The 23,350-nt window shown below is 41.4% G+C and overlaps 4 protein-coding genes and 1 long non-coding RNA gene across 10 annotated transcripts; 3 read left to right on the top strand and 2 right to left on the bottom strand.

Annotated features, from left to right (window-relative positions):
- The first annotated feature begins 1,730 nt into the window (after positions 1-1,730).
- LOC6618542 (probable RNA-binding protein 18) lies at positions 1,731-3,234 on the top strand. Of its 2 annotated transcripts, XM_032725771.1 has the most exons (5): positions 1,731-1,786; positions 1,849-1,928; positions 1,998-2,118; positions 2,660-2,752; positions 2,813-3,234. In XM_032725771.1, exons 1-5 carry the CDS (start codon positions 1,775-1,777, stop codon positions 3,095-3,097), a joined length of 591 nt encoding a protein of 196 aa, XP_032581662.1. In that variant the 5' UTR covers positions 1,731-1,774; the 3' UTR covers positions 3,098-3,234. The 2 variants fall into 2 exon arrangements, with proteins under 2 accessions (XP_032581662.1, XP_032581663.1); XM_032725772.1 differs by lacking the exon at positions 1,731-1,786 and having other exon boundaries at positions 1,836-1,928; positions 2,044-2,118.
- Positions 3,184-4,041, bottom strand: LOC6618543 (probable 28S ribosomal protein S25, mitochondrial). Its single transcript, XM_002042767.2, has 3 exons — positions 3,799-4,041; positions 3,539-3,733; positions 3,184-3,413 (listed from the first exon to the last, which is right to left on the bottom strand). The coding sequence occupies exons 1-3, from the start codon at positions 3,933-3,935 to the stop codon at positions 3,242-3,244; spliced, it is 504 nt and encodes a 167-aa protein (XP_002042803.1). The 5' UTR covers positions 3,936-4,041; the 3' UTR covers positions 3,184-3,241.
- Positions 4,042-4,831: 790 nt separating this feature from the next.
- On the top strand, positions 4,832-5,850 carry LOC6618544 (nucleoside diphosphate kinase 6). The gene is made up of 2 exons (XM_002042768.2): positions 4,832-5,131; positions 5,208-5,850. The coding sequence occupies exons 1-2, from the start codon at positions 4,932-4,934 to the stop codon at positions 5,461-5,463; spliced, it is 456 nt and encodes a 151-aa protein (XP_002042804.1). The 5' UTR covers positions 4,832-4,931; the 3' UTR covers positions 5,464-5,850.
- Positions 5,851-5,916: 66 nt separating this feature from the next.
- On the bottom strand, positions 5,917-23,350 carry LOC6618545 (b(0,+)-type amino acid transporter 1). Of its 4 annotated transcripts, XM_032724941.1 has the most exons (10): positions 12,308-12,544; positions 11,902-12,073; positions 11,155-11,201; positions 9,786-9,887; positions 9,226-9,332; positions 9,090-9,165; positions 8,454-8,952; positions 8,252-8,348; positions 7,712-8,030; positions 5,917-7,645 (listed from the first exon to the last, which is right to left on the bottom strand). In XM_032724941.1, exons 1-10 carry the CDS (start codon positions 12,381-12,383, stop codon positions 7,575-7,577), a joined length of 1,566 nt encoding a protein of 521 aa, XP_032580832.1. In that variant the 5' UTR covers positions 12,384-12,544; the 3' UTR covers positions 5,917-7,574. The 4 variants fall into 4 exon arrangements, with proteins under 4 accessions (XP_032580832.1, XP_032580831.1, XP_002042805.2 ...); XM_032724940.1 differs by lacking the exon at positions 12,308-12,544 and adding an exon at positions 23,244-23,349 and having other exon boundaries at positions 9,090-9,332; XM_002042769.2 differs by having other exon boundaries at positions 9,090-9,332.
- LOC116802031 lies at positions 12,749-13,235 on the top strand. 2 transcript variants are annotated; one of them, XR_004362427.1, is made up of 2 exons: positions 12,749-12,861; positions 12,915-13,235. It is a non-coding gene; the product is annotated as an uncharacterized LOC116802031 (long non-coding RNA). The 2 variants fall into 2 exon arrangements; XR_004362426.1 differs by having other exon boundaries at positions 12,749-12,851.

Genomic DNA, 23,350 nt, shown 5'->3' on the forward strand with positions numbered 1-23,350 from the left:
AAATAAAAAAAGAACAGCGGAAATTAATTTCGTTGAGAATTTTCCGGCAAGGAAATGATGAAGTCCATAATTGGAAGCACTAGACACTAAAACTAATTTTAAAAAAGAAATAAAAAAGTACAAAGCAGATCATTTCTTGGGTCATCTAAATATAAGTCAATACTCTTCAAATGGAATGCATATTGGGATTTATTTTAGAAATATCGCTTGTGATAAAATCAGAAACTTAAAGCTCCCGCGGCAATTTGTATGAGCTGCACCCACTAAATTGGCATTTTGGCGCCATCAAGTGATTTGCTGGCGAAATTACGTATGCAGAAAATGACCAACATGTTGCTCCCAGGACTGTGCCATAAAAAATTGGCATAAGAATGGGGCAGATGCAAGGGGCAAGGGCAGGATGCCATATAGAAATGGCAGCATGCATACTAAAATGCACTTCTGAGATGCACTGAAAGCAAAATTCTGAGAAAAACAGCCCAAAAGAAAGTATATAAATCAGGATAAATCATATTCTTAAAAATAATGTTAAAAGTAAGAGAAGTGCTTGGGCTAGCACATTTTCTCGCAGTGCCCTGCCCTGGCTGCAAGGACCTGTGTCAGCGGCAACTCCTTACATATGCATGCCAGTGCGTCCTGGCTGGACAAACTCGATATGCATCGTGGAGCCCGGCGTCTCGGTGAATTATTTAAATAAATGGTGGAATGTTGGCGGGGCAGAGATCAAGCGCCAGCTTTTTTATCATCGCCCTCTAACTCATGGCCACTGTGCCGGTATCCTTATACAGGACCTTTTCCGCTTGTTAGTGGCGCTCGCTCGCTCAACGATGGTAATTTGCAAAGCCACCATATGCGAAATACCTACACTTTGAAAACCTGGGCTTAGCCACTAATTTAGTTCCAAACATTTGTTGTAAGCATTTAAACAAATAACTAAAAGGTTTCTATAATAAAATGCAATATTTACAACAATATATAGCTAAAAACGCGAAATTCATTGCAAGTTCCGTTTCCATTCGTTTTGCCATATAGAGACCAAATTCCTACACAATTCGTAGTCAACTTGCCATAAAAATAGCTTGCATTTTTGCACTCACATCCAGTTGGTGTCCAGAAATGAAGATGTCGGAAGTTGTCCTCCAAAAAGGAGGAGTGGGGTCTAAAAACTGCTGGTCAAGAGGAGCTGGCCTGGGACTTATCGCATACAATGCGCATTAGCAGTGTCTACATGAGGCCCCATCAACTTATTCCCATCCTGTCCCCGTCCCCAGAACGGCTGTTGCATATTTCAAAGGACATGGCAGGGTCCGCTGTTTGTCATCTCGTTTTGGAGCGACTAAATCCGTTTGCCCTTTTTCTCGGCTGAAAGTGAGGGTTTACTTATTTCCATTTTATGTGATGTTTTCCAAACGTAAACTTCAGTGATTGAAATTCAGATAACTAAAGCACAACTTTCTATAATTCAGCATATTATAGCAATGTGTTATATGTTAGTATATTAATAGCAGCCAATATTTTACTAAAAAATACAGATTTTCCTATCGATTAGATTCTTACTTGCCTTACAATAACATTTTGAATTTGAATTCACCACACTTGGTTTCGTTCTCCGCTAGTGTGCGGTGAATAGCTCTGCGGGGAGTGTGTACTCGCTAGCTATCGATAAGAAGCAGGTTGTCCCACCGATATTTATGCCCGTTTCACCACACACTTTTTGCACATCCCTAAGCCAAATAGACTGCATTTTCATTTTCGTTTATTTTTCGCACATAAAATGGCTAGCACTGTCCGTAAATCCGTGTAGAAACGCTCGTCAGTCGGTTTTCAGTTAACAAAATGTCCTTGCAGGCCGGATCGAGTGGCGGCGGTGGTAATCCCGAGGAGGCGCGTCGCATCTGGGTTGGGAATCTGGACTCACGGATCACCGAGTAAGTTGTGCCTGGCTAATTGCAGCGATTCCATGGTGCTAATAGTTCACTTTGCATTGCCCCCTATCGGTTTCAACTCCTCAAACTGATGCAAAAATGCGGCGCCATCGAGAAGTTCGACATGCTGTTCCACAAGGGCGGTCCCATGGTGGGACAATCCAGGGGCTACGCCTTCGTCACCTTCGCGCAGGTGGGTGCAGTGCCTCACTGGGGCCAGGCGGTGCAGCGGCCGCGTTGTCGTGGCCAGTGTTTCAAGGATTTTTGTGCTATTTAACTTTGTTTTTAATCTTCAGTATTCTCAAGCTCATTTATGCAGTGCGGCGAACTCTGTATCTATACTCCCAGATGCACTCGCCTAAAAACGCAGCTAGGTTATTTTTATATCTGTCACCCATACAGCAAAAGGGTGCAAGGCTTGCAGGAAAGTATATGGAAGTAGAAGGACTCTATAAAGTGCATATACATTATCACTAACACTATAGATTCTAGAGATTTTCTTATGTTCAATGGTTTTCTACATCTTAGCTAGGCAAATACGCAAACAACATCTCTTGAACATAGTCTAATAACCAGATATTAAGAATCAATTACATGTTGAAAGTTATCTTTTAGGATTTGTGATCTTTTAGTCAGCTTAAATCTTCGATTGAACACAATATGTGGCTGCACCGCCCTGAATGATATTTATTACTTAGCTATTCCCACTAACCAATCCCAAAAATGCACTCCAGAACGAGGGAGCCACCAATGCGCTGCTGAAACTGGACGGAACCAGCGTTGGAAATCGCTCGATAGCCGTGCGTTTGGCCAAGAACATTAAATATGTAAGCAAAACCAAGGCCTTCGAGTCCAAACTTCAAATCGATGCTCTTCCCTATATATAGGATGAAATGCAGAAGCCCAAGCCGCGCCTGGATATACCGGCCCTGGGAACAGGTAAACGCGAGGAGAAGGTCAGCAAAACGGAGGCCATTCGGGCCATTGAGGCCAAGCTGAAATTGCTGGAGCGCCAGACTGACGACAATCTCGAGCTGAATACAGCGGGCAGGGGCGAGGTCAACGTGCCCTTCATCCAGCGCTACCAGTTCAACAAAGACCGGGACGCATCGCAACGCTACGGCAAGTCATCGGCTCCATATCATCGCCAGCAGCGTCCCAAGCGCCACTAGGCTCACTAGGACCCACTTTGCCACCGTCTCACGCAGTAGTCTGTAAAAATCATTAGTACATAGGGCGCTACCTCAGCAGACGAGCCTTGCAGGTGTAATTTACAATTAATTTATTAAAAAAAAAGGTACAATCAGAACGAACGTCTATTTGGGTGCGAACAAGATCTTGCCGCGCATGTGATCGGGCAGCGGAACGGTTCCGGGACAGGGCACCTGGCCGGGGATCTCGCAGATGCAGTGCCTGCCGCATCCGTAGCCAAAGTTGGCCGGATTGTCCTTACTCTCCTTCAGGCGCTCCTCAGCGTCCAGTTGCTCTCTGCAATTATTAAATGTGTATTAAGTTATAAATGATGCTGAGTCCTCAATGGTGAGCTAGCTTCTTCTCAACTCCCAACTCATAGGTAAGAAAAAGGCTTCTAAGTATGCGATGCGTGTTCTTACCGGGTCTTGCCCACCACCTTGATCAGGTGCTCGATGATGTCGTCCCGATTCCGGCTGTCCACATCTATAAGCATATCGCGTCCATCGTCGAAGTAGCAGCGCACAAACGGCGAGGGCGTCATATTTTTCAGTGTGAGCACCTGCACCTCGGGATTCTTGAACTGGATCTGCGGTATGTTCCAGAACACAAAGTCCCTATTTGCCATGCATTTATTAGCATATATAGTAAAGTTATTAGTCAATTATATGCCATAACTCACCGAGCGCCCGCGTGATGACTACCATATGTGTTGTAGTTTACGCTGAAGATGCGCACCTTGTCCTTCAGCACCAGCTTGCCGGCATTCAGGTACTTCAGGGTGCGGCGGATGGGCTCACGGCCCTTCATGAACGGCATTTTGCACTTTTAATTTAAATACGCCTGGGTAAAACAAAAGAAATCCAATTAAAAAGCGGCTGCTTGTGTAATGCGAACAGCTGATCGGTCGGCTAGTGACTCCCACAAGGCGCATACGGAACTATCGATAGAAACGCGGTATCGATGCAGACCAAATATGTTTCCACTTAAAACAAAATATCCGAATATGTATATGTTTATATATGGGCGTGACAGCTTTGGGAAGTTTGTGGACGTAATAGAGAGACATCAGGAAACAAACTTGAGCTGCGTCTATGCTTATGTCTCTGGAATCTGCATGTTTAATCTTAACTTTCCAGCATTTATAGTTCCATAGATCAAGGTGTTCATATAGACAAACGGACAGACAGATGGACATTGCCAGATACTGATCAAAAATATAGATGTTTTATAGGGGTTCAACGAAAAGTGTGTATGTTACTGTACGAGGAATGGGTATTAAATACAAAAATACAATAAAATGCTATGGTCGAATCTCCCTACTATAAGATACACGTTACTCCGCTTGTGTGAATGCGCACGCGAAATTTCATCATTTTTCATCATTTCTCTCATAAAATGAGAGAAAAATTTTTCAACTTGTTCGAAAGTGTGGGCGTGGCCGTTTTGGGAGTTTTACAGGTGTACGGAGGGGCGTGGCCAAAGTGTTTTTGGTACGATAGAAATTAACAAGACTAATACAATAATAATAAAATTTGGAAAATTAAAAATTATTTTTTTTTTTTTGCTTTTGGTTTGTTTTTAATGCAAGCGCTAAGATATGGTAAACAAAAAGAAATATGTTTATTATGTTTATCAAATTAAATTTAAATGCTTATATTTCGTTTTAGTGGAGTCCGTCTATTAAATCAAAAAACACTTTCGATTGTGCTTTTCATATATCGATAGATCCATTAACGAACCGGCTAGCTAATTTGTTTACCTCTTAAACTTAAACTTTAAAGTTTCTTGCTTTACCACAACAATCAACAGGACATGGAAATAACACTCGCTCTGATAAAGCCGCACGTGGTGCGGAATACCTACGCGATGCAGCAGATCCGAGCGCTGATCTCCCAGAATTTCACCGTTCTCGACCAGAAGGAGGTTTGCATTACGAAAGAACTATCGGAGCGATTTTACGCGGAGCACAAGGGAAAATACTTCTACCACCGGCTAACGAGTTTTATGAACAGGTTCGCATAGTGCCTGGAGACATCCTTAAATCTGAGGCCACTTAGATTGTATAACCATTTTGTATATCTCCATCAGCGGACCCAGCTACGCCCTTATTCTCCAATCGGAAGCCTGCATACAGAAGTGGCGCAGTCTTCTGGGTCCCACCAAGGTGTTCCGTGCCGTGTACGCTGATCCCAACTGCATCCGGTCATTGTACGGTCTATCCGACACCCGCAACGCCTGCCATGGATCCGACAGCGAGGAATCCGCCCTCCGCGAGATCAGCATTCTGTTCCCGGAGTTCGACGCGGCTGTTGGGAGGCGCCAGGCGAAAAGGGAGGAGGCGTAGTCGAGGAATACTTGATCCTTAGCTTGGTCAAGATGTCTACTACCAAAGTGGTTCATGAATAATGTTTTCATGCTATATGAAGTGTCCTAATTTATGTTTCTTATTTTTAATGCCTGGCATTTTTCGAATAGTATTTAGACTTTAGACCAAAGACAACTAAACATATATGGTTGGCTTTAAAAGTAATTGAAGTTTATAATACTTCTTGTGACTTCGTGTACTAATATGTTTATATATTTGCTTGTAGCAACAGGGGAACAACTAAAAACATTTTTAAACTATACTTAATATTGATTAGTAATAAGAATTAGATGAGTAAGGCATTTTGCAATGTTCTCGCTTCGTAAGAGAATTCGCTATAATAAAAGAAGTCAATTTAAAGGTGAATGATTATGAAGTTAATAAAAACCTACCGTAGATGGAACTATGCCAACTAACTTGATAAAAGAGGCATGTGTTTCAAAAACTTTATTTCGTCAATTTCCGGTTTACATAATACAATTCTTTTGTTATTAGGTGGTAGGTACATGTATAGATAGATTTTCTTTTCGATTTGCTCTGGTTTCCGTTTAGTTCATTGTAAATAGTTGGTAATAAAATTATAAAATTTATAAACTTAACAAATTATATAAATATATATTTATGTGTGGGTAAGTTCTGTAGTACGCCTATAAATAGGTAAAGATATAAATGTTTTGTATATCGGTTCAGACAATTGAGAAGCATAGCAAGAAATTCAAAAACGGGAAATATGTCATTAAAAAACTTCGAAATTCTTGTATTTTGTTTGCGAGCGAGACGGCACCTGCACCTGCTGTCTTTTTCTAACTCGTGTGCGACGGTCGAGTCCTTCACGAATAACAGAAAACTAATTTAAAGAAAAAAAATGGCATTTTAATAATAATTAATGTATAACCGTCTCTCTAAATCTAGTTCTAGTTTTGGTTGCAACGATTTGTCAAAGCAGACACAAGTCGCAAAAAAATGTATTTAACAAGTATCCATAGTAGTATTTACGTTTGCTTCTCTTTCTTTTATTTTTATTTGGTTTTTTCTATTTTTTTGTTTGAATTTTCTTAGTGTTTGTTTTCTTTACCCTACTTTTGGTATCAATTACAAATCTTTAATGCCTATTTGCAGTCCTACGAATTCCACACGCGATCCCCGACCGCCAGGTGGCGCTCTAGTCGCACAAGGTTAGAAACATTCAGTTGGGATGTTTGTATTTAAGCATTTGTCCTCTTTCTTTCCTTGCCATGTGGCTTTTGCATTATTATCATAACTATGATCATCCTCCATCACACACATATACTCGTACATATATAAATATTGCTATTCCAGCCGATCTCTAGATCGGGGCTAACTCGTATATATATATATATATATATCTATATATATTGTGGGTAAATAACGCCAGCGGAAAATCCAAAATGAGAACAAACAAGGATAACACGAAGCTCTGCGGCGAGTGTTGACTTTGGTGGGCACTGTACGGATTGGTGGTGTCATCGATTCCTGGCGGCACTGTACTCAAACCTTAAGAACCATCATGCCCAGATAATACGTATGTACATAGGTATTATTTATGGGGCCTGCACTTCGAGCCGCTTGGCAATGATATATATATTCGACTATTTAGGTGTGTGGGTGTGTGTTTTCTTTTTAGTTGTTTCTGTCATTTGTCTTGAACTTTAATTAATATAACACAAAAATATATGTATATATAGATTTGCTTTGTTTTGTATAAACGTACGTACGTATCGACTATGCAACTTGGCCTATGCGCGCTACATAAGGATACAAATCTATGTATCCACACTAAATATCTGTATATTCACATATAATCCTTGAATATAACCAGCTCATAGCATAAAAAGACTATTTCAAATAGTTTTTGTTACTCTAGCACTACTTTGTCAACGACAACGTCAGTATATCAATATAGGTTGCTCCTAACAACACTCTCAACCCCGTTTTGCATCCTGTCTAAGCTGCACTCCTTATATATCATATCCTTGCTTGTATAGTAATTAAGTGAATGTATTTGCTTCTCGCTCTCCGAGCTTGTTGGCCTCCCTTTTGAAATCTTGAGCACTTGCCGGGGATCCCCTTCACTCGAACATGGCCATCGATGAGGTGGGCACCACCTCCAGCAGCAGCTGGAAGAATAGCGTCACCTTGTCTGCAGGGGGAAGAACGTTAGCGTTAAGAATTGTATTTCATATATGATATTTTGTAGTTTACTCACTCATAAACCTCGGCGTCATTCCGAGCTTGACGAACGGCACATAGAAGATCAGGCCCGCGAATATGAAGAGCAGGGCATAGAGATACTCAACGCGCGGGGTCTCGAATATGGGTGCCGCCACGAGATACACGGAGATGACCAAGACCACAACGGGAATGATGATCGGCACCTTGTAGGGCCGAGGATAGTTGGGTTTGGTGTAGCGCATCACGATCAGGGCCAGCATCGCTCCGCCGTAGAATATCCAGGCGGTGAAGCTGAAGAAATCAATCAGCGAATCAATTGTGCCATGGAGCACCATTGCCGAGGCAATCAGCGACTGGAGACGGGGATAAGTACGCACAGAGAAAGATACAGAGAAAGAGGGGAGTTTAGAACGAGGATCGGATCGATACATGGGCATTCACAGGGTTTGTCAACTAATAATGCGGATAACAAATGGATTGGCGGTAGTAAATATATAAAGAGGGGAATATATGGCAATCATGAAGCAATCCGGGGTAAGCTAAGTAAATATTGGGCCAAGTTTTAGATACTTACGTGGAATATCAGCCCCGGAGCAGGTGTGAGACGACGCACATGGACATAGGAGAGGATATCCAGCAGATGACCCTCTCGACTGGCCGCAAAGCACAGACTGCAATGGCAGTAGAACAGATCATGGATTATAATGGTGTTCCCATCACATATGGTTAAGGAGTTCTAAGGTCTTCCTTTTGAGCTTCAAGTCAATAATCCTTACCGCCCAGCTGCGAAGAGCGTTCCATTGGCGCTGCCAAAGGTGCTGATGGTGACGCTGAGTGGCATCAGCCAGGCGAGCGCGCCCAAGATGCGGTTTCCGAAGGTGACGGCCACCGCCTCCGACTCGATCATCTCCTGCGGCGACATGGCCGCCAGGTAGGAGATGTTGATCAGCGCATAGCAGAGCGTGACCAGCGGTATGCCGATAATAATCGAGCGCGGCAGATTCTTGCTGGGATTCTTGATCTCCTCGGTTACGTAGTTCAGGTTGTTCCAGCCATCGTAGGCCCACAGACCCGTGTAGAAGGCCGTGGCGATGGCGCCCACATTGGGCATTGGGCCATTAAATGCATTCGACAGGTGCTGCGTGTTGCCCTGCATCAGTTTCCAGGCTCCGCCGCAGATGACGACCACCACGGCCACCAGTTTGGCGGCGGTGAACACGTTCTGCACGGTCATTCCCAGGTTGACGCTGTAGCAGTTCACGAACAGGATCATCACTGTACAGTGGAGGGTGCATCATTAGTAGAGCGCATTGGTATGTTATGTATGTTGGTTATAGGGATCAATACCAGATGAAATGTTATTTGCCTGATAGTTCTGGTAGTGATCCCCTTCCAATGTTAACCCTTCTTACCAATTGCCACCAGGGCGACCATCTTGACCACGCCCCTGGGCGGATCGCATTCCGTCACAAAGGCCTCAACGGCGTACTGTGCAAATGATAAGCATATTATAGCCATTTGAGATGGCTTCAACACCAAAGTCGATACCCATGAGAACAGAAACGCCGGCGCCGGTCCATAGGCATCCATAAAGTAGGCCCATTCCGCACCCGACGACGTGTTCATCGTGCCAAGTTCAGCGTATGCCAGAGCGCCTGAAATTGGGCAATAAAACATAATTAGATAGTTATAAAGGATGAACATCTATAAGGATGAGGCTCATTGTTATTAAGTTGCTATTATTTAAATAGATACATAGGTATCTTACATTTCACCACAGCCAATCAAGAATACAATCTAACCACTAAGATGATTATCATTGGTAATCATAGAAATGAATAGATCTATATATTTTCTTTTTATGATTTTAAGACTAGAATGCACTTTCTTCGAGTGTATGGTGCACGAGATTGGAAGGCGTGAGATTCTGCGAAAGTTTGGCTCCTCGCCAGCCGTGCAACAAGTTGTAACGAGAGTGCAGGGTCGAATTTTGGGACTTGGCCACTTGGCGTCGTTAAGTGGGTCAGTTGCACGTGGCGCAGATTGGAGGGTGGGGGGGAATAGTCGAATAATAGCCAGAGGATTGGATGATTCTATTGACTACTTACCCAGCAGAGAGAGCACACCACAGGCAAGCCAGATTATAAAGCTAACTCCAACGGAACCAGTGCGAACCAGTAAACCGGAGGGTGACACAAAAATTCCAGACCCTGCAGATAGACAAAAGGGAGGAGATATAGATATAGATATAGATATATGTAGGGAATATAGATATATGCGTATATAAGTAAAATGCTGCCACAGCTGCGCTTCGGGGAAACAGCTGATTGAGGGCCCACATTGTTTTCCCTACTTTCCCCATCGATTCGATTTCCCGCATGCTAATGAGCGGCTGGCGGGGCTCCACATAGTACATATATACCATTTGAGTGGGCGTTGCAGACGTCATCGGTGGGCGGACAAAAGTTTCGGCGAAAGCTCCGACCACGCGGCGAATGCGCAATACCGGCAAATAGTGGTTTTTCCTACAGAGAATCTCACACAGAGTTGTATGAGGCCGGCGGAGCGGGATGGTAAAAAGAAAAATATGAAGTTGGCTGGATATCCGACCCAGAGGCGTGCAACAATTTCGGCTGCGTGCCACAAGCTGGCGCCATTGCCTAAGGTCAAAGTGCAGCAGCGAAAACAGACGCCATTCGTGTCATAAATATGTATTTCAATACAGCCCAGCTTTGAGATACAGCAGCGTCCAAATTTGTAGGGATAACTGCCATTTGGTGTCTTACTTGTACAATTTATCATTGGAATATGTTCGGTTTGTTGTCCTATCTTGTTTACTTAGGGACAAATGTGAGCTGTTCTTTGTGTTATTTTACCAAACACTTAAATATGCATTTATACTTAGATATATTACTTTGATTGCCCACCGCTGTACGGGCTCCACTTTTCTAGGGCTGCCCTTTTCGCCCCCTAAAAATATGCCTGGAAATTGGCCTTAATCCACGCCATCCCCCGCACGCCCCCCTCCAACCGTCTGATGGCACTTTCATTCTCACGCCGCTTGGATATACAAGTATATGTATATGTCCACACAGACAGACAATACATATGTATATAGGTGGGCCCAAAGCTGTATATATGTATATGTACTATGTGCCGTGCATATAGCTAAATTCATGCGTACGTATTTTTGGCCATGCGCGCCTCCAATCTGAACCAAAAAAAGAAAAAAAAAAAGGCAGGGAAAATAAACCGAATGAAAATTGTGCCTCAATATTTTTCAACGACTCCCAGAGTAAAAGCTGTATTAAAAAAACGGAACGGCAAATTTGACACAATCCGTGGAAAATTGTGTGTTCGTGTGTTTTTTGGATTTTCTCTTTTCCTGTCACTTTGACATTCCTGCCTCATGTTTTATGCATTTGTTTTGATAATTGTGTTTGGGGCGAAGCATCACCGAATGGATTGTACACTCACCTATCATAGTTCCAACAATTAAAGCCACCCCACTGAAGAGGCCCAGCCTGAAATGACAAAAAAATATGAATAATATTGTAAATTCAATAAAATAATCAAATAAATTTAAAAAACTGCCTATGGGGGTAGTTTTTTAAGTTAAATACATGCTTTCATCACTCAAATCTGCATGTTCAAGTCAAAAGTCGATAAATATTGACGCATGGATGCCAAAAATAGATCCGTGTACTTGTTAATTTTGAGTACGTTAAGTAAATCACTTAATTGACAGCAAGGTGTTAGAAATAAATCAAGTGAATAGCGCGTTTTTAGCCAAGTAAATAGAAACTGTTTACGTCTACACTGAAAACAATTGCTATTTACAACAAGGCTAGAAATGGCACTTTGTCTTGTTCTCTTTCGACTGAGAAGTTTAGTTTTTTTGTTCAGCAATTTAAAAATAATAAATATTACATTTATATAAGTTTTCATCATTAAAGTAATCCAAGAGGCTTGTCATCTTTTTATAATTTATTTTGACAAGCTATAAAATAAATTATAAGAAGTATTTTACTATATTAACTTCAAAATGTAGTTGCTGAGTCTCAAAAAAAAATGAATGTACTAATTGAAAATTGAATTTTAAAACTACATTTTGACATTTAAATACTCAGAATAAGAATCCCCTGAATTTTGGAATCAATCGATCAACAACCTGACCATTTCGTGTACACGATTCTGGTCCGGTTGCACTGAGGCGATCGTTACCTTCTCTCGAGGTGAACAGCGTGGTTCTGCGTTGAGCCATTCCTCTCCAGCGGCTTCCGCATCCGCCCGGTCCCTGATGAGTCGGTCTCTGGCGCTTCGGGCCCTTCTGTCCCAAGAGACCCATTGGCGCACATGGTCCCGTTGCTCGTTGCTTTTGTTGGCACATTATGTCCTGCAGGATCATCAACATCACCATCACCGCGTAGGATCGCAAAAAAAGAGAGAGCAGAACACAGGGATTAGCATAAGTCGTGAGAGCAGGAGCACCAGAAAAAAAAGAATCACTCGCATATATATGAATATTTCGATGCCAGAAGGGCACGTTTTTCTTTGCCGTGTAGACAGAGTTTATGAATGGACATGTGGCACACACACACATACTATATATATATACACCCACACACACCTCTGTTATTATCTGTTGAATTATTTTTGCATGCGTTCTTTTGCAAGCAAAATAGTTGTGATATTTTATCGCGCATGGCATGGACGGATAACAAGTTGCTAAAATTATTTCGCCGCGAAATTCAGCTCTCAGCGAATACGAATATATATGAAGAATATATATAGTTAAGTATATATATAAATGTTCTGAAAGAAGTGCGGACCAAAAAAAAGTGTAGCGCAGTGGGCGGCGAATCGCAGGCAACTGTTCGCATCCCAAATGGCGGCGGCGTCAAATAGTCCGCCCGGTAAAAGCTTTCCGCCGAGCGGTACTCGTTCGCCACACGAGCGCCACACGAGCGGCAGCCGAGCAGCAGCCGAGCGCCGGAAAAACAGCCGAACAGACGAAAAGCGAGAAAAACGACCGGCGTTGGGAGAATAACTAACCACTTTCTCCAAACGAGATTGCGTCCGAGATTCGAGATGAGTTCGACTGGTTTGTGCTGGCCTTCTCTTATATCACACTCATCGAGGATAATAATAGTGTTCGAAGGACGTCCTTAACGGTATCTAGACGTAAATGCTTTTGATAACAGGATAAAATAACACACTGAAGTATATTATTCTAGGTTAAGGGAGTTTTGGGAACTATATGTTAGGTGTATCTAACTTATCGAGGATAACAACATCGATGGAGGATGTAATATCACGAAAATATCAGTGTAGAAAAGCTCTCAAATCTTCATCGCCATCTTAGTGCAACAAAAACTCACGTAATTCCGAATGGAAGTTTGAAACTAAGTCCTGCTACAGTGATAAGAAATTATTATGAAATGTATTATTCTGCGTAGTGAATACCAGCCTTAACCAGCTTTAATGGTCACTTTTTATCAATGAAAGTTAACGCCACTTCAGAGATAAGCATAATAATTTAAAGGAATGCAATTTTAGGAGAATGTGTTAAGATTTCTTTAGCGTTGTTTGGGACTTTTTAGCAGTCTTTTTTTTTTGTTTTCCACGCTGACTACGTGACACACTGCTTATGTATGTAGACGAGTCCCATCCTCCGACTGATTTATGCAATTCGCGCCGTCGGTCGGTTGTATGGTTCTATATTTTGATTATAGAATTGTCAAGGTGAAGGCATCTTCTCTCCTCAGATACTATCTTTCGGTCCGCCCAGCTATTTATAGCTTTGCATAAAAATTTCAAATTGAATTAGTCGGCTAATTTCGCGGCGACGTCAGAAGGTTCTCGCCACCGATCAGAATCTGCAGTGTAGTAGCATCATCTCTCTGTGGCCGCCTCCATTCATCGGCTCCTCTCAATTAATTGTTGGTTGCGCATTTCATTTGCCTCAATTGGCCGCTTATTAATGGTCATGTGCTCTGACTTTGTTGGCCACACTTTCATATATATATATACGCATATATATGAAATTTTATATATATATTGCATGTATCTCACTCCCATTAGAAGTCTGGCTACAACGTCACTGGGTCTTTAACTCTCGCCCACGAGGCGTCGAAATTTCATCAGCCCAACGAGCGCGTGTACGTACATAACACTCTATGTATGTACATATGTACATTCATAGTTTCACAGTTCTCCCACTATTTTTCGGCTTGATTCTGCCACTGGATGTGCCCCTAAAAATCGTATATGTACGAAGATAGTGTGCTGAACAAATAGATATCTATCTGCACGAGCATAAATATAATACGTATCCAAAGATTTGGATTCACACGCCATAGCGCCTACGTATGCAGTCGCGCAACTGGGCCAAAAAATTAGCATCGATTTAATTAATTTAAAATATTAGTTCGTTTTTATACAGATCGAATTTCTCGCTTATGAAAAATTCGCAAATCTCCAGAGAAATAAAAACGAAATTATTGTGGGGTAGCAGTGCGTATACGTGATATATATCAAGTATACGCAACTTTACCCTGTTTTAGTGGGTAGTTTATATTTTGAAGATACAAATTATTGACTGAATTATAAATCCTTAACTTCTTCTTTGAAATACCATTTCGCAATATATATTTTATATTATTCGATTGGTAAGGATTTTAAGTGCTATTCTTTCGACTTCTAGTGTGGGTATATAAATAAATAATACACGTCTATACACACAATCTTTGTATATATAGCCACATAAACATAAATAAACTATTCCTACGTTAAGCTCTGTGTCGTTTTTCAGCTCCTCTGCAGCTTCTTCTTGCCCCGCATTTTTTTTCTCAATGTATTTTCTGTCATAAAAGTCACGCGGCTTGTGAACATTTTCGGATTTTTTCTTCTGTTTTTGTTGATCGCCCGGCAAAGGGGCGTGGCAGGCGGAGAATGGGTGAATTGGATACATTACTTGAAAATCTTAGCCAGTCAACAAGTAAACATTGCACATTTGCAAAGGGAGGGGAAAAGTAAACACATTAGCCAATCGTTCACTTAATCGATCACTTAAGTTTATTCATGAATTTGAAGACATATTAACATAGTGGGGAATATTAGGTTCTTGAACAATAGTGCGTTTCCGTTTCAATGTATCAATAATATTTGTATTACTCACACGCAACGTGGTACCATGGGGAAATGAATTTACAAGTAAATGCAAAACTTAAAATACTTGTAACAAATCATATTACAAACTATAATTAAAAAACCTACCCAAAGACTACCAAATATACTTTAATTTAGCTAATGATGTTCTCGTTTAGTTTTCATCAAGATGCGAATACAGCAACTTGGCAACCAGTCAGCGATATTAGAACCTAATAGTCAATTAAAACGAAACACGAGCCAGACTCAAAATACCCCTTTCTGAGGTCGTCGAGCAGTTAAGTGAATTCCTTGTGCTGTTTTATTGAATGTGACTTCGATTCAGTAACTCGACGCACCAGACTTGAAGCGCCACGTCAATTTACTGTCTGCAATAGGATTCCTACGGCCAGCATTTGGAAATCGCAAACTTAACTTAACTTAAACTCAGCTTAAGTCACAAAAAAAAGCGAATTCTTTAGCAAATGTAAGAAATCAACATGAAGAACAGAAACGGATTTATGAAGCCATAAACATTTGATACAGAACATTTAGCAAAATGTTAGCCCTATATATCTATAGTAGCGCACTTGTATAGTGACCACTGTACTTCGATTAGGCCGAACTCAGCCTACGACCAGCGATGCACGTAGACTGCGGATATTCGCGATATTTCTTGGTATTTTCAGGGGTCGAACATTGTTTGGTCTTGTCGGCTGATTTTCGTTCGCTAATTATTTAGACACTCTAACGCAAAAAACAAACTGCAAAGATATTCGAGTAGATAACACCAGCGGCTGACGTGCTAGGGAAATTTCTAGCTAGCAAACAGAATAAAGTATCATTATCGGCCAGCAATTATAACCCACTGATTACTAATAAATCAATTAAATTTTCGTAACGTCAGTGCGAGTAATAAATCATTTCTTGTCATAAAATAAAATACTTCTATGGAGCTGATGACTTTAGATTTACACATTTAAACGAACATTAATCTAATGGCAATACATGGCTTTATCAGAAGTACTAAAACAACTTGCTATCCCAAAGATACTGCAAGAAAAAAATTCACTTAAATAGTCAAATGATTACATTCAAAGGAATTTGGAATTTATTCTATCTATAGACGAGTTAATGTAAATATTTTGGTATTTCCTCTCAATATTGTTTAAGAAACGAGGTGTTTACCTTCAACAATGAGGTGGTGATTAGGTGTTAAGTCTATATTAGCTAATTTGTCATAGCTCTATGATATTTTTGCTCAGTGTAGCGAAAGCAACTCCAGTGGAAAGGAAACCGCATTGCCAACGTCAGCGGCACTAAAATGAGTAATATGAGTAATAATCACGCGCTGGTCAGCCAAATTTCTGGGTCGAAGAAGAGCTGCTCGACGTGCAAATGATTATTTCAAATATGCAAAGCTCGGCGGGGGAAGTTCATGCATCTGAATTGGCCGGCGGCCAAATAAAACCGATTTTCCTCAGCCGCCGACGTCGTTGGTAAATATTTTCAGTTAATTTTGTTGCGGTTGTCGCGTCAGAAATTCTTGAAATCCAAATGATCGGTCGGGGGAACAAGGACATATCTACCCTGCTAATCCTGATTGAAAGTTCAACGAACACAAAAGTAGCCAGTCTATATAAGGCAATGGGAAAAATCTAAAGAAATTGTAGACCATTGGCAAAATAACATTTTGTTAAAAGTTGTATATTATATTTTATTTCATTTATGATGATCTCTTTATTGGCGGCATTGTCTTTACCGAGCTGACATCTCAATGAAATGAAAATTTATTCGAGTGCCGCACTTGTGGAAATTTAAAAGCAACCAATTGTTTACTTATTCGCGTTAGCGCTGTTAATTAAACGAGGCATGAAAAGTTCCATCTGCTTGTGTCGCAAATTCGTTTGTGCTAATTAGAGCACAATATATGCGGATTGATTGAATGTCCGCGCCTCACCTTTGACACTAACTATTGACCAACCTCGGCTTCCATTCCGAGCCCCTCCATTCGCAACGAATCAATCAAAGAACTTGGTTACAAGTGTTTGCTTAACCCTCGACTGACACGCGAGCCACAAATGCTCCCGAAATAAACCATTCTCCATTCGCTTAATTGATTTATTCTGTATCGTTAGACGTGTCCCGTGTCCGTATCCCGAGTCCCGAGTTCCAAGTCCCGACAAGAGTGTCAATGGCCCTCGCCCAGTTCCAAGTCCATGTCCAAAATTCACAATTCTGTTGGCCACTTCTCATAAACGGAGCATCCGGTTACACGTCGCCACAATTCACAAAGAGGAGTGGTAATAGACGAATATTACATTATCATTTCTTTTTCATTCATTTCCAACACCTTTAGTGGTTTTATCGCAGGCCATGAAAGTGCTGCTGATAAATCAGGTGTGAACCAGTTGAAATCTAATTGAAACTTAATCTACGACTAATTTTTATTGCCACTCAAATTGCAAATTAACCGGTTATAAGCCGATTTTGAGTGGTTAGTGTGGTTAATTAACAATACCAAATAGTGTGGTGATGTTTTGATACTTTTGTTATATAGGTTAATATATCTTATACCTTTTGCACATCTAGTTTTTAGCTAACTTCGCCACACATTACCTTGTTCGCTTTATTAGGCCGCGCATGAACATCCGAATCCGCTTATGAAATGCTATTATTTCAATATGTGCTGTGCTCCATTTGCGTCAGCCATGCCCACCTCTGCCATCTCCTGGTCGGCACCCATGCTCCCCTGCTCCATATTGTTTTATTGGATGCTGTCGAAATGCTCTGTTCGCCGTCTTAATTGAAATGTATCGTTTGTCGTTTAACGTTGGTCTTCCCGTTCCCCCTTCGCCCTCTTTAGATTTTTGTTAATTGAGCTTCTAAAAGCCAGGAGCTGCTGCAGGCGGGAAAGGGGTGGTGGAGGTGGAGGTGGGGCTGTCTGGGCCGAAGAACGACAAAGTCAATGTCAAGGCGTGCACTTAAAAGCAAGTGGGTGGCAGTGGGTGGCAGCAGGGCGTGTCGCCAATTTGCAATATCCACAAAGTGGTGCACAGAATAAAACACAGAGGGAAATTCATTTAACAACCTGACATCCGTTTTGTATTATAAAATATAGAGATACAAGTGTTGCATACTTTCTGGCGTCTTGTTAAGAAGTCAACTTAAAATAACTGCTAAATATCCCATTGCAGTTGGATATTGTTAATATAAATATTTAATCTTTAGGACTATTTGCTGACACATTGTAGCTTTTCTCTCAGTGCACAACTGCTTTAAAGCCAACTGGTTACTGTTATTACTGTTGGCTCTCACTCTCTCTCTCTCTCTCTCTCTCTCTCTCTCTCTCTCTCTCTCTGCCATTATTAACCGCAATAATTGTGACGCACACATACGGAAAAATCATTGGCGTGTTAATTTGTGATGCCAACAACACCTTGACATTGTCACCAAGCAAGGTCAGCGAAAAATGCCAAACCACAGGAAACCCTGTTAACAAAAAAAAGTACCAAAGAGCCATGTTAGATTGGTAGCTAAGAATAGAAAAATCCCATTAAGAATCTATATTTTAGAGTTTACACAGAAGCTTTCGGTCTTCATAGCATGGACACGAACCCAATAAGACTTTGCTGAATCTTAAGATGCAGAAAGCAGAAAGAAAGTGATCCTGTTCAACTTAAGATACCCCATTCTCACTTTTTTGTATCTATTATATGGAAGGAAGATCCCTATAGAACTGCATTTGAGTCACATTATATTGGTATTCCCCCTTTTCCCGCGTGATCCCGCAGATGATCTACTGCAAATCGGCTTAGCTAACTTTACCCTTATTGCATCTATTTTCTGCGAACATCGAGTTTTTAGTGCTGTCGTTGAATTTTCCGTTGGCATATCGATTTAACCCAATTGATTTTCAATTGACTCGTGACGCTCCGAGCCGTTATGGTGACTGCTCTGCCAACGTCGACGATGATGACGCTAATGATCGGTCGTAATAATCAGAGAGCTATAAATTCATTTGGACGACACGAGAGTAGGCTAAAAGGGCGATTCGATTCGATTCTATTCGTTTTGGGGTAGCTGGGAATGTAAGATATAAATAAAAAAGATACAAAATACATATACACTTTGAAAAGAAACGAGTTGCAAACCTTTGAAGTAGTATATATATTCTATATTTACATCACTGTAGAACAGTAGATAAAACCGGTGGAAAAATCATTGCGGAAATGCTGCTAAAAAGTCGATATATGTACGTATGAAAATTTATTGGAAAAGCCATCTAAATATATCCATCGAACAGGTGCAGTGGAAAACACGGTCCTGCTTCCGTTTCTTTTGATTCTCGAACCGGTTATCTCTTATGCATGGTGGAAACATCGAAACATGTCCATGAGAATTGAAAATCAGAAATAGTCGAATAAATTTTACCCCCTTCTCGCGCAAACATAATGCTTCTGGTGAAATACACAAATTGGCTGCTCAAGCTGTTGCCAGGGGCGTTGGGCTACACAGAGAGAAAAAGGGGGTAGCCAAAAGACAGCACCAGACAGATGGATGAAGGGAAGAGAAGGAAGTTGAGCACATCGAGGCATTGAACTCATTTTTCCCTGCTCGGGCGCCATTCAATTATTCGTAAGCTTGGGCAAGGACACGCACACAGTTGTAAGGACGAGCACCAGCAATACACACACACACACACAACATACACATCACGAAACTTTTTTGTTTGCGAGCGGGCTATGAATTTTAGAGGCTCGTCCTTTTTACCCCGCCATTTGTACTTGTGTACCCGCTTCCACGGGCATACCCTTAAAGCCAGCGAGTCCTTTAACAGCTGTCTCTCGTTTGTATGTATAAATGGAGAGGGGATTTGATCCTGTTAGATATCAATCACAAGTATCTAGATCCGATTCCACTTTCAGTATTCATTTTTCCTAATAGTAACCACCCAGAATCCTCAGATCTGAACATTCTTTTTTTTTCTGAAGTAGTAAGAAGTCTTTTAAGACTCCGATTTTTGGCGAGGACCCCAAGCAGTTTTGCCTACAAAAGGATCGTATTTTTAGGATACGACATTAATTTGAAATGCTTATCCTTCGAATAGAAGGGAGCTTAATGATTCAAACACGCTGTGCAAACTTCTGCCGGGTTTCTCATCAAGTATATGAAATTTTTATAGGCTGACGCTGCCATCGAAAGCGGTCCACGTGTCGCTTCTGCGTGGGTGTGTGTGTGTATGTGGGTGTATGTAGCCCCATCTATCTATTTGCATTTGTATCAGTGGGGCACGCCCCTCGCCTGTGGCAGGGCGGCACAGGCCACCTGTTTTTATGGGAGCCCCCGCACTTACGCAATGGAAGCCGGCTCGCAGTGACGTTGCCAGCTGCTCATGTACATACATACATATGTATATGTACAACGAAGGATATATATATATGTAGATATATTTATATATATATACAGCGACTCTGGGCCAAAAATAGCCAAAAGTCGGGAAATGGGAAACCGGTATTCTGCGGTAAAAGCTCGGCTCTCGCAGCGCCGGCGCACTGAATGATGTCCTTGCCAGGACATCTCGCTGCCGTCGCTGATAACAATTCGCAGGCTGTGTTATCGCCGCACCAACTTTCACTGCCAACACCGCGTTCTGCGATTCCTGAGCGCCGCTTCAGCGATGTAAAAGTTTGTCGGCAGCTGGGGAATTCCGAGCCGAAAACACGTAGCGCACTTTTCGGGGGCCGTCAAAGGGTCTGCTGGCCCAAAGGACCTGCCAACTGCCAACCACCCACTCGAATGACAAAGCCAAGGACAATGCGTGAACACAATGGCGAAATTCTTAGCCCTGGCCCCCAAATGATGCCGCCCCCTTCTCTCTCTTACCCATCTGCAAATGAAATCAGCTAACTGCGACGTTGCTAAAACATGGATTAGTTGAGTGGGGAAAAAAGTTGGCTAATTTGATTTCGAAGGGAATGCAGTGGTTAATAGAATAAATATTCTATTTCAGGATACATTCTAAAAACATAAAAAATAGGTATGAAAGGGGTCTAAATAACTTAAATCAGATACCAACTACTATAATTGTACATTAAAAACCTAATTAATTTATAAGTATTCTTTCTGGCAATAATTGTTCATGTCACCGACATGACACGTACAACATTTACATTTACGTCGTATAAAATCATTCAATAGATATTTTCCTATTAATGGCTATAAAGAGGGCTGCTTTTTCCCACTAAGTTTTGGGGCGGCTGCGACAAGTGGGCGGTGCTGAGGAGGTGGGATCTGAACTGCCCCCACACTCAGTCGATTGCACAAGCAAAACGAATGGGAAACTTGCCGCACTCTCTAAGTGTGATTAATGACCACAGTTCTAAATTATTAGCTAAATGCATCCGATCATCAGTTGCAAACTATTTTCGCCTGTGGACAATAAGCGAGCAAGTGCCGCAATTGCTGACCAGGCGAACTAATAGATGCGATTTTAAATGTGCTCTCAAGATTCTATATCTGCAGCATTCGTAACGAGCAAGCTCATATGAAAGTAATGTCGATATAAGTTTCTTCTCCAATTCTTTAGGGAATTAAATATATATATACAAATATAGATTTAAGTTCCATTCGACTTGAAGATATACCTAATAACTATCTAACTATCTGTCTTCAAATATTTTATAGCTCGTATAATACACTTTCTACACCTCTTTTTTTTCAGTGCACCGCATTGCGTGGCCAAATTATGTCAAGTGCAAAATGCAGTCACGCCAACCAACAAACCGCCCACATGCCACCACACCGCCCACCCACGCAGTGTTGAATACCACCACCATGCCACTTTCGGCGTTGCCTTGACTTTGTCCTTGACTCGCTTGGCTGCAACTTTTGGGTTTTGTGGGCTTCCGGCTGCCAAAGAATCTCGGTTAAGCCGAGCTCTCTTCGCACGGAAAAAGCCGGCTTTGGTGCTATTATTAGACCGCTTCCAGTGTTAGTAATGCCATGGCAGCGCCTAAGGGCAGGCAACACCTGGCTCTCTGCAAGGCCATCGGAGTGCCAATTGGCTATCTATCTTTGTATCTGTATCTGGGAAACATGAATGTGCCTACAATTGCCAAGGGGTTGGGTTACAGTCGACACCCACTGATAAGCAACCCTCGGCAGCTTTTAACGATTGCGTAACTGACAATGGAAAGCGTGGGGGAACTGGTGGCCAAGTTTAACCATCGTAAAAATTGCTTATAGGGGCAATAACGTAAACAACCTCAAACGAAAGTGAAATGGGTCGCAGGTCGTAGAGACAGTAATTGCCAATATCTACATATATAGTTTCCAATATGTAGAAGTTATTTGCATCAATAGGTTTCAAGGGAGCGAAGGAATTTTGGAATCATCATGAATATATCTACAATTCTATTATTTGTATAACTTGAATATATCGGAATCCAGCTAAACCTTTAAATTAGGTTTCTATCACAACTTTTATCCCAAAAATAACAAGTGCTGTCTGCAGAACCAAATCTTTATATATCTATATATATTTGGACTATCTTATCGAATGTTTATGGATTAATTGCACCCAAAAAATCAATGAATATACTTCCAATCATATGTTAAGTTCTCACATAAATCATTTAGCAAATTTACGATTGTTTTAAGCGCACGAATCTTTAATTTGTTGGGAATTTTGGCAAATGTTCCTCTGAAGTCTAAAGTCAATTTCATGGGAAAATCTTTTAAGCTACACCTACTAAAAAAGACTTTATAAGCAAATGTCAATCAATAGAGCCGCATTTTTAAGTGTTCTTTCTTTTTATCAAAACAACTGTCCGTCTTGGGGATAAAAGTCTTTATGTAGTGTCCATTTGCCTTTGATAAGTTCTTCAAAGGGGAATTTTTGGGACTTTTAATGATTTTCCCAAGAGAAAAATGGAGGCCTAGCTTTTTGGGCGGATGTGCTGCAATTTCAATGTTAATGCTGCACCTTTTTGAACTTGGATTTCGGATTGGGCTGATTAGAACAGCTGTTCTGCTGCAATCAGGCACATACCAGCGCATTCACGCCCTCACACACACATACACACACACTGACACAGGGATACCGTTAGCCGGTCAGTCATTTATTCTTTTATTTTTGCACATGCGCATGCGCGTCACACACAAAAATTCACACGAAAAAAAAGTTTGTAGAAAAGCGGAGCAGAAACGCGAAAAAAGCACGCACACCTGCCATCACAAGCTGCAACTCGAGCAATTGGTTGCCCGCTCACTTAGCACCGCAGAAAGCCACGAGATGGCTTCGAAATGGACATAATGCGAGTAATCATCACTAATTGGCAAAAAAAAAAAATTAAACAAAATATTTAACAGAAAAAAAAACCTAACGGAACTAGCGAACGATAACGATAACTCACCATTGGCGTGAATATGATTTGTGTTGTTTGGTTGGACATGCTGATACATGACTTGCTACAGTGCGCCAATGTCGTCACTTTCATGTCACTTTAAACACTGCGAGAGA

Source organism: Drosophila sechellia, chromosome X, assembly GCF_004382195.2.
Source record: "Drosophila sechellia strain sech25 chromosome X, ASM438219v1, whole genome shotgun sequence".
Taxonomy (NCBI): domain Eukaryota; kingdom Metazoa; phylum Arthropoda; class Insecta; order Diptera; family Drosophilidae; genus Drosophila; species Drosophila sechellia.